Source organism: Pholcus phalangioides, unplaced genomic scaffold (assembly GCF_987345545.1).
Source record: "Pholcus phalangioides strain wild (caught in Gottingen) unplaced genomic scaffold, Ppha-v1.0 ptg000013l_1, whole genome shotgun sequence".
Classification (NCBI taxonomy): domain Eukaryota; kingdom Metazoa; phylum Arthropoda; class Arachnida; order Araneae; family Pholcidae; genus Pholcus; species Pholcus phalangioides.
The window spans coordinates 6,699,972-6,715,456 of record NW_028301606.1 but is presented as its reverse complement, the minus strand read 5'-3'; the positions used below and the strand labels follow the sequence as shown (position 1 = coordinate 6,715,456).

The following is a 15,485-nucleotide window of genomic DNA, read 5'->3' as shown; positions in this document are numbered from 1 at the left end:
ATTTTTTTTTTTTTCGTCTGTTTTCAGGATAACATCAAATTTCATTTTTGTTTTTCTATATATATGTACATGTATATTTAATTTTTTATTCTCTTGTAGCCATTAGAGTGAATTATAGCTTTTTTTTTTTATTGACAAGTTAAGTTTGACCTGTTTTCTAGTAAGAATTGAAGTTTCCATCGGTGCTTTTTGGTGTATTGATCAGAAATATGTCTTGAAAGTTATTGGGTAATCTCGAAAGGATGTTTCACCTACAATGTGTTTTTTTTAATTAAAAATTTTAACGAAATATTTATATATTTTAATATTTAAATATTTATATATTTTAATATTTTAATATTTATATATTTTAATATTTATATATTTTAATATTTATATATTTTAATATTTATATATTTTAATATTTATATATTTTAATATTTATATATTTTAATATTTATATATTTTAATATTTTAATATTTATATATTTTAATATTTTAATATTTAAATATTTTTTTTAAATATTAAAATAAGATAATAAGGTAACTTTTGTACAAGTACTTGTGAAGTCTGAAAGATGTTTTTTTATACGTGAATCAATGATTTGAAACTTGTTTAGTGTAGAAGATGAGGTTGAATCATGATGTCTTAAAAGAGACAATCATGAAAATATAAAACCAACTGTTCCAAATTCAGCAGTTTATATAAATTCCTAAAAGTACGATTCACAAATACATTCCATGAAACTATATAGTCGGAGAACAAATATCGATCGATGTTCAGTGTGATATGCTTCTAAAATGCAATGGAGAGGACATTTTTAAGTCTTTAGTTTCTTCTAGACTGCCAAACGAATTTCCTGAAATGGACTGAAACATTTTACGACATCTCATACAGACCAAACACCATAACATCTCATTTTCATCATTTCAAAATTGTGTGGAAAATCATTCATTGATGATCCGCAAAAAATGCTGATATGAATGCAAAAGCCGCATTTAGATAATTCTTTTGAATTTAAACTAGCTAAATTCTATGATTCAGTTAGTTAGTAAGTTCTAGCTAGTTCTCTAAATTCATTTTCAAATTTTGAAACTGATGAAACATAATTTTTGTTGAGGGGAAAAATTTAGATTATTTAGATCATAGTTTGATCCTTTATGGTCCCATATACATTTGAATATATCTGGCTAGTATATGGTCAAAAAACTCATAATTGCAATAATTTTTTATCTCAATTTTTTTTTTCGTATTTTAAAAAGCACATTTTTTAGTGTCATTTCAGTAGAAAATACGGCTATGTAAGTTATGTTTATCTAGATAGAGTTGATTACTTGTTGGTGTCCTTTTTTGAGAACTGCTTATCCAGCCCGCCCTTTCACCACATTAGGCCGGATAGTTCACATTCTACTGTAATTGCTATTTTTATTGCCAAAAAAATTTATTGCATGAATTTTAACGTACACCTCTCGTCCTCTAAAGCAATTTTTTGCGAATTTTTAAAAAGTCTGATAACTTTTTATCCATCCTGTGGATAAATAGAGGACGTCATATTGACTGATAATAATGAATCTAAATTCACGTCATAAATTCCAAATTCACCATTTTGATGATAGCATTACATGGCTGTCGTTCAGATTTCCTAAAATTCCTGAATTATCTGAAACCTTGGCGTCAATTTACACGGCAATGTGAACAGAGCTTAAATATTTCAATGTCTAAAATCTCGAATTTCTCATAAATTTTCAGGAAAAAAAAATCACGAACACGTGAAAGCCGTAAAAAATAAATAAATAAAGGAAACGAGTTATTTTATGATCTACCTGAAGAAAGAGACATAGAAATCTGGATAACGCATTTCTCTCGTGTATCGAGTAAACACGAGACGTAGATCCATGTCATATTGCCACCATCATTGTCTGTCAGTTCATGCGTTTTTCCGTGAAAAATAGAAAAATCGAGACCCTTAAAAAATAAATTTGAAAGTATTAAATATATTCGAAAAAAAAATTTGTTTTTTGTCATTGGAAACAAATATCCAATTCCCTGGTAATTCAAGGTAAAAACTATTGAATTCGCCAAGCAAGATTTTATCTGCTTAGAGATAACATTAAAATATAGGCGAACTATATATTTTACCTTTAATTGTTTTAACCAATTAAAAAATACACTCTAATTAATTTGCCAAGTTGATGTATTGCTTCAATTAAAAATATGCAAACAGCACAAATTTACATCCGTTTTTGTAAATAATAATAATAATAATTTTTCAATACGTTTAAATTTTAAATCAATACGTTTTAAATAGAGGTGAACGATAGAGGGTTAAACTTTTTGTTTCATCACTACCTTCTTTTTTTCTCATCGCCCCCAACTCAAGCTAACCCATAGGATCCTATACTAAACCCGTCGCTTCTACTATTTCCTTCAAAACCATTCCATCGCCTCCCAGAGGGCGAATTTACCCACTTTGAGAAACACTGATTTGAATGAACAGAAGTAAAGTTTCAAGCATTTTCAAGCTCGATAACTGGAGAGAAAATTTTTTTTTAAATGGACCAATAATTCTTATAAAACACTCGAGATTTTTAAAACGATAATAAATCGTTATAAAACTTTAAAATTTTGTGAGAAAAAAAATTGTTTAGTAAAAGGAAGAAATATTAAATGTACGGTATCATAACCATTATAAAATCATTGATACACTCGTCTCTGATTCTTGAGCATCGCATTTAATTAATTAAGTATCAGTGTCTGTAACTGTCAAGTCCCACTCTAATCAGTCTTCGTAAATGAGAAACGACACTCGCAAAAGAGGAAAAGGACAAGAAAAGAGTATGTCAATGTAAATTTATCGGAAAGCTACAGTCAAGCAGAACATCTCGACATTCACGACTTGTTACTGATAAAAAAAGAAAGATAAATTAAACAGTTTACTATTCATTGATTTATTCAGAAACGATCCCGATAATTCCAGTCTAAAGGAAATCGATTAGTTCATTTCAATGACATTTTTTTCTCTCTCGCTGGCAACGGTCGTCGTCTCACACCTTGAAAACGAATTAATTAATGCTATTAATTAATGTTTTTGGCATTTCTCTTTCCACTTTTTTCTTACTATTATTATTATTTCTTCTCTGCCCTCAAGAATTTCTATGTGGCTGCTTCTTAACATTTTCCGCTGACTTTCATTCCAAAAGAGAAGAGAGCAAGGCACCCTTTTGCCCGTTTATTGAAGCTTCTTTGGGGGATTGGGTTTTTTTCCCTCTTCACCAAGAGCTTCAACGAAGCCAATAAAGAGTAATTGGATGAAGTTCGAAATTTCTCTTATGGATAAAAAAACATACATAATAATCAAATTATTGAGTAAAAAAAAGAGAGATTCAGATTTAATTAATCTAAATATGAACCAAATTCACAGCTGCCGATTTTCGCGTGTTTTCAAATATATATACATTTTTTTTTCCACCATGGAGAAGAAAAATTACTTCAAAGTTCATACCATATCTAAAGAATCCTTCAAATGATTATTTATTAATTCTTCTTTATTTGTATTCCTTTTACTGGAAGAAATTAGTTTTCCGAGCAATTTAATTGATATATTTGAATGTTATTTCATATCTCTCGTTATTACTTACATTCTTCATGAACATTACTTTTTATCTCCCCCGTAAAAATAATTTCATTTTCTTTCCTACGACAGATATCATTACTTTCTAACTGCGTGTTCTCCGAATGTATATTAATTTACAGGCATATTAATTTAAATAGTTTGACCCGCTCCTTTTTCTCATTTTTTTCCTATCTCTCGGGCACTAATTTGTGATTCAAATTGTGTATTGTCGTTCTATTTTAATATTGGAAACGGTGTAAGTGGATAATATTTTTTATCAAAGTAGTAATTTTTTTTTTGTGTATAAAAATAATTTCCATTTTAGTTTCAACGAGAAGAAAAAAAGAGTTAATGCTTCATATTTTATTGCGCAGTTTTTTAATTCACTGAGAAACCAGAAGTGTCAAATTACCGTTCGTTTTCATGCATTGCTCGTGCTTGCAACATGCTTCGAGTTACGCTAAAAATTGAATCAATGCTATTTTTAAGGAGTTTCATACCTTCATCAGGGTTTGACAAATAAAAAAAAAATACTTTATTCACCAGAAAAATTCTTAGGAGCTGTGAAAGATTTTAATCTCAAGAAAAACGGTCCTAAATAAGGATTTTTTTTACTTTTTTCCGGGACTTTATATCCTTTACCCATGTTAAAAGACACTGTCCTGAAATCAGAAAATTTTAAGTTGTTTTCAGACTCTCATTTAGCAATCACATGCAGAAAACTTTGGGCGTCAATACCGATTTTTTAGTCCCATGGGGTTTCTCATGTCCTGCTTTTCAACATGGGCAAAAGCCTCAAAAGTTTGCTCCAGTAGAAATATCATTAAAAATATTGTTCAATCATTGATTTGTTTCAGATTTGGTACACGCATTGTCAATTATAAGCTGTACGGTATGTTATGCCACACAATACAATGTTTTACATGTCTATAATACCTTCTTTCTTTTTCTTACAAATTTTCAAACCCGGTAAGAAAAATATTTCAAAACCTCTAGCTCATGATACAGGGAAATAGCATGACATAAATAACTGTAATTGAATAAAAATTGATTCAAAATAGAGAAAACTGTTTACTTTATCAATTGATGCAAAATATTTGAGATCCATTAATGAATATTATATTTATGAAAAAATATTTTTTAAATTTTATACCTTAAATTCAATGTTAAGTAAAATGAGTAAATAAAACTTTAATGTTCTGCTTCATTTGATGGGCACACTATACAGTTTTCTTTAATTTAATTCAATTTTTGATCAATTATATTGATCAGGGATTGACGAATTTCAGGCGCCATGGTGACTAGAAAATCGATATTAGTGCTTAAAATTTTCTATTTGTGATTGCTAAATTGGAGTCTGGAAACGACACGTAATTTTCTGATTCCATTATAGTGAGCATGGAATGAAATATCCAACATGGGAATAAGCCATTGAATTCCAGAAATGTCTCATAAAACATTATCTGGGACCTGTTCTTCGTGAGAATCAAACCATGCTATTGACTCTTCGAAAAATTTGGCTGGCACCAGAATTGTTTTCCAGTTTGTCTGACACTGATCTTATTCTATTTCATCATGCGCGATATAGGTGTTAATAACACATTTTTTTCCCTTAACGTGTGAAAGTTAATAAATAAATATTAACCATTCACGATCACGTACGAAATATTTCGTCCAAACGCGAGTGCAATAAATTCAAACCAGTTCTCTGCGTTTTCTTTTCCTCTCTCTCACCACCGCGAAGCTTTATTGTAACCCTATCATTCGAAGTAGTTTTCCCGCCTCTTCTTCTTGCTATACTCTGTTGGTGACTCCTCTCCCCCCCCCCCCCACAAAAACCGCATTTTCCAACTGTATACATGTAAGAGGGAAAGAGAACACAAAAAGTAGGAAAATAGAGGGAAAAGAAAGGAAGTGAGGGTAAAAAGAAAAATTTTTCTTATCTAATTATCTATTATACTGTCCTCCCCCCTTTTCTATTGATTTTCGTCCTTTTCTTCTAATTTTGGTTTCCCGTCCTCGTCTACCTTTTCCTAACATGCGGGTTGGTTAGGACAAGGTTACCAGATTTTTCACCGATTACCTTAACTAAAGATCATCCAAATTTGTTGCCAAAACCCTTCACCTGAGTGGTTTATAGATGTGAAAACCAAAGTGTTGCCATAAGCATAGTATATACAATTAAAATATATGTATCAAATTTGAAATAAATGCTTGATTAAAACAATATTTTCAATGATATTTCTACTAGAGCCTAATTTTTTTCGCTTTTGCCCATGAGAAAGGTAAATGAGACCCTTATGAAAGTGATTACTATTTAAGGACATGTACTCTGAGTTCGTATCCTTAAGAAAAGGTCAAGTAGATAGCGTGCGTTGAATTTTTAATGAAGTCAGTTTTGTAATGTATCGCTATGCATTATTCGTGTCAGGCTCTTTGGCTGATGGGTATATTCAATTATGTTTCCCGTTACTATCTGTTTTATCTCATTTTAGTTGCTGAAAGACTCAAGCGTTTGTACCCAGAAAACGAGCGTCTTATAGCTAGCATTCCTAGTCGATTCTATGAAGTCATTTATCCAGTTCAGGTGCGGCAGCACGTTAAGCTCGGAATCTCAACGAGGGAAACTAGTTCGAACAAAGTAAGATTTGAATCCTAATCATTTTCTTTTTCTTATTAAGACGTGTTTGGCTGTTAGGGGTGACGGACTGATTTGAATTCGCATACATTAAGTGACTGAGGTGCGAGATTTTTTTTTTATCATAAACCATACAGGATGCATGCCAAGGGCGTAGCGAGGGGGGGGACTTGGGGGTCTGGTTCCCCCCCCCCCCCCCGAAATGTGAGAAAATTACCGAAAAAAGGGAAAAAGATGGCCAAATCCATTGTTCTGTCATTTTGGTCCCCCCCCCCCCGAACGAAATTTCTGGCTACGCCCCTGATGCATGCATAGCTAACTTCTCGAACTGTAAATTACTGGTGAACCGTTCATCCTAGAAGCATACTTCCAATTAGAAAAAATATCCAAATAACGTGTAGACTTCAAATACGTCATTGATATTGCAAGGGGTTTAATAGAGTGACTGAAATACAACGACAAGCGTCTGCTGCATTTGCTAAAAATAAGAAAAAAAATCCATGATACAGTATGGTGTATTCTGGAAATGGAAGCAAATTTTGTGTACAAAATATAGTTGAAAAGAAACTTAAAGAAATTAAAATTTAGAAATTTAAATTAAAGAAAAATATAGAAATATAGCTGTTTTTTTTCTCCTTTTGAACCCATAGCTTGTTTCTTTTTCTGGATTCTGTAACAAAAAGATAAATCTGAGAATTTCCTGGAAATCCCACTGCATTTATTTGGGAAAAATACGTGTACAAAAAAACTATATACAAAAAATACAAAACACACACACACACACACACGGTAATGAATAATATACTTAACAGACAGAAATTTTAATCATTTTCATCACGGCCTGAGGGCAACAGCAATTTTGTAAAACTCCTAATATGCAGGGTGTATAGCTAACAGCACGTGCCACAAATTTCTAGTGAACCATTGATCCTAGAGGCATACTTCAAATTAGAAAAGTATCCAAATAACCTGTAGACCTCAGATATGCGTGATTCATATTTGCAAGGCGGTTGTTTGTTATTAAAATAAATTAACTTTTTGTACGGACACCCTGTTCTCAAATAACCGATTGGAAAGTTGCTGCCCTGTCTCTCCTGAGGCCAAAAAAAAAAAATCCATGTAAAATATTTGAATTCAAACATCACTGACAACAGAATCGTTGTCTGTAGTTTATGCTGTTTCCTCCTCCTCCCCCCCCCCCAACTTTTTTCCGGTTTTAAATTTAAATATCTCACTGAATGCTTCACTTAGAAACGGGATATTATTTTGTTAGCCTCAGGAGAGTCAGGGATACAACTTCTTCATTGGGATTTTGAGGACAGGTTGTAATAGGTTATTTTTATTTTATTTTAATAATTATACAGCCCCTGGTAATATAAATGATGTATCTAAAGTTAATACGTTAACTGGATACATTTTTTAACTGGAAGTATGCCTGGTTCCCAACTTCAAGGCGCAAATGCGAGCCGATCTCCCCGTTAAAAAGTCTTGCCACAGAGAGAAACAGTCCTACAACGATAAATCATTCAATCATAACACTTCACTCATAGTTAGAAAAACTAGTGGCAGATGGCAGCACTACACATAACAAGCATTTACAGAGAAACAACAAAACTTCACGTCAGGTTTCACTACACGTACACGCACATTCCCGCATGTACCGATTCGTTGGGGGGTTCCGCGGGGGGGGGGGTGTGGGCGGAGTGCATGTGTGGTGTAGTAGTAGTAGGTAGGGCCTCCAAAAAATGGCTCGGGGATCCATGATGTGCTTAAGTCAGCCACCTGGTTGGGTAATTTGCCTGTTGTGGCGTTGTATTTGTATTTGTATCAACGATTCGCCAGTGATTTGCTGTGCAGGAGTTAGCTATGACCCCGTATATTTATTTTGGTAAAAATTTTAATAAATTCTCGAATTGTATTTTCTTCTTTGAAATTTCCTTGCGTTACATGATGTGAACATCAAAATATTTATAAGTATGAAAATAATTATTTTTCTTTTATTTGTGTTTATTTCAATGTTTCAGACAGGGGAACATTATCATCAAACCTCATTGATGATCAAAGCATTTAGTTACAAATTCCGCATTGATCTCGAGCTCAACACGTTAGTATTCACTTTTGATGATCAATTTTTCCTATTGTAATTGAAGTCCAATTAGCGAATTTAGTTTATGTGTAAGGCAGTGATTCAATTACATTTAGTTCTTTCTTAATTTCCCATGGATTTTTTTTTTTCGAACATTTCAAAAAGCTCTGGGCCACCTTTTCAACCCAACGTCTCACCCTCTCTGAACCATATTTTCTTCTCGTGACCCTCCGGTATTATCCAGGGGCGCCTTTTCCTGGATGGGGGAGCTTTCTACTTATTGAATGTGCTTTTGTTGAACAAATGAGTAAGATTGATCTCTTACCCCTTGAGATAGATGCTAAATTTCACTCAGCTTCCCTCTTGAATTAGGGCAAGGGTTCTCAAACTATGCACCGTGGCACCCCAGTGCGCGTGCGCCACTGAGTGGTGACACTGACGAAAGTTTTTCGAAGTTATTCTTTGTCACATTATTCTGGGGAGCCGCGGGTGAGCATTGATTAGGGAAAGAAGCGCCACTGGTGAAAAAAGTTTGAGAATCCCATGGGGTTAGGAATTTCTACCTAAATAGGGGCGTCTCAAAATTATGGGGGGCCCCCACGCGAATTGGTGTTCTGGGACCTCGTACTGGCTGAAAAAATAAAGGCTCACGTATTAAATCCTTTCACTCCCACCTGTATACATGTATGTCCCATACAGGTTATAAAATTGGTAGTGAAAGAGTAAAATCGGGCATCTTTTCAACCCGTTGCTCGCGAGCACCACGGTGAAGTACCCAGAGTGCTCGATGCTCGTGTCCGATTTCTTGTTCGCTAGCATTTGAAATCAACGTTTCAAAAAGCTTTGCTTCTTCAAAGCTCTCTGTGACTCCCTTCACCACCAGTCGTAGCTCTTCTATTTGACTTTCACGTTTATTCCCTCTCCCAACGTTAGAATATTCCAGGACGGCAAGGGCACCATCCCGGGTTGAAAACTTCTGCTCTAGAAACCATCTATATTTTTTGTGAGATTAATTATTATCTCAAAAATTTCTCATACCTTATATATTTGTTACGATGCTTTAATAACTTATTAATTTATAATTATTGTAATTATAGAAATAATTTCATTTATGCAGTTTTAAACAGTGACATACAGAGTGCCGTGTAAGTCCTACTTCGGCCTATATCTCATCAACTATTCGTCGTGAAGGTATGGTTTTAGTTTGAAAAAATGCTCGAAATATGTTGAGGAATCACTCTGTACCAGTTTCAAGAGTAAAAAAGCAGCGTATCATAAAATTAAAAAAAATCTAAATTTTTACATGTCCCTCCCCCTTACCCACGTCCTCCAACTTCGAGATCGAAAGATGGTGCCCTGTTTTCCCTGAGGCTATCAAAAAAAGTTCTGTGTTGCTAAGGGCAGTATTCGCTGAGATATTTGAATTCAAAAATCTGAGAAAAATTGCGAAGAAGAGCATAGATGAAGAAGCGTTGTTCATTAGTTTATGCTGTTCTTTCCCAACTTTTTTCCGATTTTTGAATTCAAATATATCAGTGAATAGTGCGCTTGAAAACGGCGTTTATTTATTTATTGGCCTGAGGAGAGACAGGGCAAAAACTTTTTAATTTGGTTTTTGAGGTGTATATGTATAAAAATTTAGACTTTTTTATTTTATGACACACTGTATTTCCACTGTCGTAACTGGTACAGTGTGATTTTTCGACAATTTGAGCATTTTTAGAACTATAACTACAACGAACGGTTAATGAGATAAAGGCTGAAGTAGGACTTAAAGGACACCCTGTATATTATGTAACACATAACGTTAATCTTGTTGATTTTTCAAGCTACATTTGTGCTTCTCTTTTTACAGTTTATGCTCAAAGTGTGTTTCTAAGTTATTAATTTCTCTATTTTTTTAGGCATCTTCTCGCACCTAATCTGATTCAAAAACACTTTCTTCCTGAAGGGGCGCAACAAATATCAACTCAGGTATTAACGCAAAAATATTATCCGTTATAACTATTAAATTTCGACTTGCCATTGTATTTCTGTGGACGAATAATATTGTTCTTTTGATTCTGTACTCTCAGGAAATAGAGCACTGTTACTATCATGGAACTTCAAGAGATTATCCGGGAGCACTTGCAGCCTTTCGCACATGCAATGGGGTCAGGTACGAGTTATATAATGTTTTTCGAAATCCCACACTTATCAAAACCTTCATTAGCGATTTATCAAACGTTTATAGCAATTTAGATATTTTCATTATTTTTCTGAATATATCCCTAATGTTTAAAGAGATAGTGATATATAATAATATTTGAGAAAGATAAAAGTATATAAGATATAACTATATTTCTATCTTCAATGTTCATTTTTTAAATTTTCATTTTCCACTTTAATTGTAATTTTCATGTTATTTTTGTATAGTAGCCATATGGGCACTATAATTTAACTTTATTTTTATATTTTTGTGTTTTTTCTGAATGGTATTCGACCATTTGTTAAATTTCTCTAAGATAGAAGTTATTTATATCTAATAATATTTGATATTCATATTCAAATATATATAATACTAACGTTCAATAATATTTAAGAAAGAAAACTTTTTCATGAAAAGTCATATAGTTTCAATATAGCAGACACTCTTGAAAAATTTTAATGAGCAACGTATGATGATATTAAAGTAAAAGATGACCTCGAATGTTAACGGAAAATATATTTCCATGATATTTTATCATGTTATGTATAAAATATGACATTATATATCATAAAAAAAATGGTGTCAAATGTTATCAGAAAATGTATTTCCGTGATATTTTTTATCCAGTTACGTATAAAATATTATGTGATATATTTTCGAAAGAATGGCTTCAAAATATTATAGTAAAACATTTTATTCATTATTATTTATTTCTCTTGTTTCCAGTGGCATTATTCATGTAAACAATGATACTTTTGTTATCCATCCATTTCATGGTGGGGATTTGTCTGTGAGTATATAATTTAACGTAATGTATCTATGATTATTTCTTTCATTTATATACATGTGGAAAATATAGCATATTTGCAGTATTTTTTATTTATTTGTACTAAGTAATGTTTGTATTGATTTTTTTTTGTACTTATATCTTCTACAGAAAAGACATCCTCATGTTATTTATCGAGATTTTTCAGAATCAAAAGAAAAACATACGTGTGGTAAGGATGAATGAATATCAATTGATTAATGCAACCTTTCAAGACTCTGAGCTTGAACTTTTTTTTGAAAATAATTTGCATGATTTGTGGATTTAATTTTTGTTACAGGGAACACTGGGATGCATGAGTGGGGATTCAAAAGGTTTAGAATGCGGCCTACAACAACAACTACGCGATACAAAGTAAGTAGTCTTAATTGTACGCAAATATACTTTTCATGTCAACTAATCATCAAATTAGAACTAGAATCAAATCATAAGTATTTAAAAAAAAATTAAAATATAAAAAGAAAATTTCTCGAATGTCTGACATTTTTTCTGCATTTTTAAGCATTTCTCTCATGTTATTCATGTGAAAACTACTCATGTGGAACTCAATTGCTAACGTCGAATTTTTTTTGCTAAATCACTATGATATAGTTTTTCAAAGTGCCTTCTTGCGTGAAATACTTTAAAAAAAAATGTATCTTGATGATTTAGCAAACAAAAATAAAATTTAGAATAAAATAAGTTTAAAATTGAGAAAGTCTCAAACTTTTTTTTGTATATTTTGCTCTGATAAGATGGAAAAAAAAGTCCAAGTATTTATATATTTATTAGCAAAATAAGCACAAAGAATAAAAAAAATAGTGCGTTACAATCTATATGGCAGCGGCTCTCAACTTTTTTTGATATGCTGATCCATTTTTAGAACATAAATTTTATGACGGCTCCTCTAGGCCTCTTTTTTCAATTCATTCATCGTATTTACTGATGTTCATTTCCCGTAAGTGGCCGCGGAGCCCGTGGGAAGTGCACACAGTGCCCCAAGGGCTCCGCGGAGCACTGATTGAAAACCGCTGATCTATTGAAATAAAATTGAGTTTTTCGTCTTCGTGACGTTAAGGTTGATTTTCATTAATTATTTTTCCTAATATGATAAATTGCAGCATTTTTTATCTACTGATCTACAATATTTACTGATTTATTTACGGAAATAATTTCGACATTGAAATTTATCAAATCTATGTTTCTTGAGAATATAATTGTGATTTCATACGCAAGAATTTCCGGCATATTTATAATTCTTATTGTTTCAATTGACAGAGGGATGTTAGAGAGGTTAACAAATTTATAGAACTGGCTTTAGTTCTTGATCAAGCCATGGTGAGTGCCATTACAATTATACATCGCATATACGCTTGAATCATAACTCATTCTAAATTATTATTATATTACTGTAATTTGAGAATGCTATTTATAAAATAATCATGAAACTTCATCACAACGATAGTTGATATAACGATGAATCCCTCTACAACGATATTGTTCGTCTTGTTTGGAAATGTCTATACTCTAATGTCAAACTGCTGCCTCTCAATATAACGATAATCCCTCTACAAAAAAATTTTTTTCTTGGTCCACAGAGGCTTCACTGCATTACTTTTTCAATGAGGAAACACAATGTAGATATGCCCGAAATGTGTGGTGAGAACGACAGCTATAGACAAATTTTTAGCTAGCTACCTTCTCCAGTAGCAATGAAAACATATAAAAAGTCAGAAAAGGACAAAAAAATATATGTTTTTCAACTTTGTCTCCTTGCTCATGTGAAGAAGGAGCTTCACATAATTCCATAATTCTGAAACATGTGCAATTGTTCTCATCACACATTTTGAGTGCATTTCAGTTTCTTTTTTATCTATCCGTGATCATTTTATCTAATTTTTAAAAAAAAACACGTGAAACAGAAATTTTATACTCAAATATCTCATTTTCATTTAAAAAAATTGTTTAATTTTTTCTCTTCTGTATTTATTTGCTATCTTTTGTAATCTATCTTCTTGCCGCTTTTATTAATTATAATTATATCTATTGGGCCTGTGTATAATATTTTTCTTTTTAGTTTGATAATCGAAATACTAGTAGAAACGAAGTTGTAAGCGATGCCATCCAAATAATCAATTGTGTTGACATGGTAAGAAAATTTTATGTTATTCGAATTTTTCTTGGAGCAAAAATAAAAATAAGAGATGCTTAAATTAAATTCTATGAGGCTTTTTGAATCACGTGATATTTCCCTCTTTCTTAAGGGACATACAAAGTAACCAATATGGCGACTTCCTGTGCGAATCATGAAAGAAACAAATCTAAATTAAAGAAACATAGAAATTAATCTTTTTTTTTTTAATGGGAGCTAGATATTTCGAAATTCTTTTTAAGTTCATCATGTTATCGATCTGCCTGTTTTTGCTCCAAAAAATACTTGATTAAAGCTGCGGAGTTTCTTCAATGTAATTTATATGGGCCCATAATTAATTTCAAAACATCCTAAACTATATGGTTTGATGCAATTGGATATTATAAGACAATACGGAGACATTAATTCCCTCGTTTTACCGCTTGAGAAGATATAAATAAAGAGTTGAAATCAATGTTATTGCATGGATATCCTCCTCAAAAGCGGATCTGGATCATTATTTTATATTTAATTTTCTGGGCTTCGTATCTCTTAAGCGAATTCAATGTTTCGAAAATCAAAAATTCAATTAAATTTTTAAAATCATTGATGTAGCGGAAAACCCCACTAAATTTCTGCAATTCTACGCTAAAATCGGCAATTTTAACATTGATCTCTATGGGAATCATCCAGTGTTTGTCCCTCAGCGTGAAGTCGATTATGATTATGACGTCTATTCTCGAAAAGCCTCGTTGCAGTAAAGCATTCAACTCTTATGAATATTTTGCGGATCATACTTTTCAATGAACTCAATATAATTCTCATCATTATAGATATTTCATTTCAAATATATCATAATAGTTTAACTACGAACTTAATGTTTTGAATGATCTAATTTCCTATCCTTTCCAATCAGTCTATTTCATAAAGAGATTAATTCAGGTTATTTTTCCCTACATTTTTCACTATTCTGAATTTTTTTTAAAGGCAATGACAAAAATAAATTCAGTGCAAAAAAGAAATTCATTTTCTTCTTTAATCTTATCAATATAAGACTAAAATTATATTTTTATTTTGATTTTCCAGTATTTTCGTACTGTGAATACTCGAGTTTCAGTGGTTTATGTTGAAACATGGGCTTATGGTGACCAGATGGAGCTTAATACTGACGTCAGGAGGACACTGCTCAATTTTAAAGAGTATGCCTCTTGGAAACTGTACAAAGTAGCAAAAGATGCTGCACATTTGTTAACGTGAGTATTATTAATCACCATAATTTTTATGTTGGTGACCAACCTTTGGACAGTGCGGGCCACTTTAGTGATTCGAAAACTCTAGTCGCGGGTCATTTAATTAAGTGATCTGGAACTGTGCCGCGATGATATGTAAATATGCTCTGGGTCACATAAGTGCTCTGTAAATATGCCGCGGGTCACTCAAGTGATTCGAGCATTCACCGCTGGTCACTCAAGTGATTCAAGCATTCACCGCTGGTCACTCAAGTTATCCGAGAAAAATTTTCAAGTTATCCGCACTTAAGTGATCTAAAAATGTGCCATTAAGCGCTTAAACTAGTGTTTCTCAAAGTGTGCATCATGGCTCCTAGGAGCGTCGCCAACTTTTGTCAGGGACGTCGTGGTGAGCTGGAGATATTGATTCGTGCGCCTATGTATGCTTTGAAGTAGTTCTTTTACATGGAAAAATATTAACGCTACTATTCTGGGAAGCCGCAGATGGAATTTGGTAAGGGAGCCACAAGTGCCAAAAATTTAAGAATCACTGGCTTAAGCACCTGTTGCCTACTACAAAAAAAAGAAATGAGTGCAACTATTAAAACTACAATAATATATACAATTATTACATCCATGACAAGCAACTTCGTATGATTTTTGCAATCATAAAAAAGCAATTGGGACATTGAATTGTGCAGGGTGTTCCTAAACTCATGGACCAAACTTTAAACTTTAAGTCTTGCTAAGAATGGCTTGGTACAATTAAATGCTACCAGGCCTTTATCGATGTTGGTAGCACATTTGAGCACTTA

The 15,485-nt window shown here is 32.5% G+C and overlaps 1 protein-coding gene across 2 annotated transcripts in view; it reads left to right on the top strand.

Annotated features, from left to right (window-relative positions):
- The window catches only part of LOC149078510 (disintegrin and metalloproteinase domain-containing protein 11-like), a 194,109-nt gene that overhangs the window by 143,593 nt on the left and 35,031 nt on the right, over positions 1–15,485 (top strand). For both annotated transcript variants that reach the window (XM_089240620.1, XM_089240619.1), the window contains 10 exons: positions 6,089–6,234; positions 8,256–8,335; positions 10,222–10,291; positions 10,393–10,475; positions 11,232–11,295; positions 11,443–11,503; positions 11,612–11,685; positions 12,589–12,648; positions 13,388–13,459; positions 14,528–14,694. In XM_089240620.1, the coding sequence (XP_089096746.1) occupies positions 6,089–6,234; positions 8,256–8,335; positions 10,222–10,291; positions 10,393–10,475; positions 11,232–11,295; positions 11,443–11,503; positions 11,612–11,685; positions 12,589–12,648; positions 13,388–13,459; positions 14,528–14,694 (877 nt within the window). The remainder of the gene's footprint in view (positions 1–6,088; positions 6,235–8,255; positions 8,336–10,221; positions 10,292–10,392; positions 10,476–11,231; positions 11,296–11,442; positions 11,504–11,611; positions 11,686–12,588; positions 12,649–13,387; positions 13,460–14,527; positions 14,695–15,485) is intronic.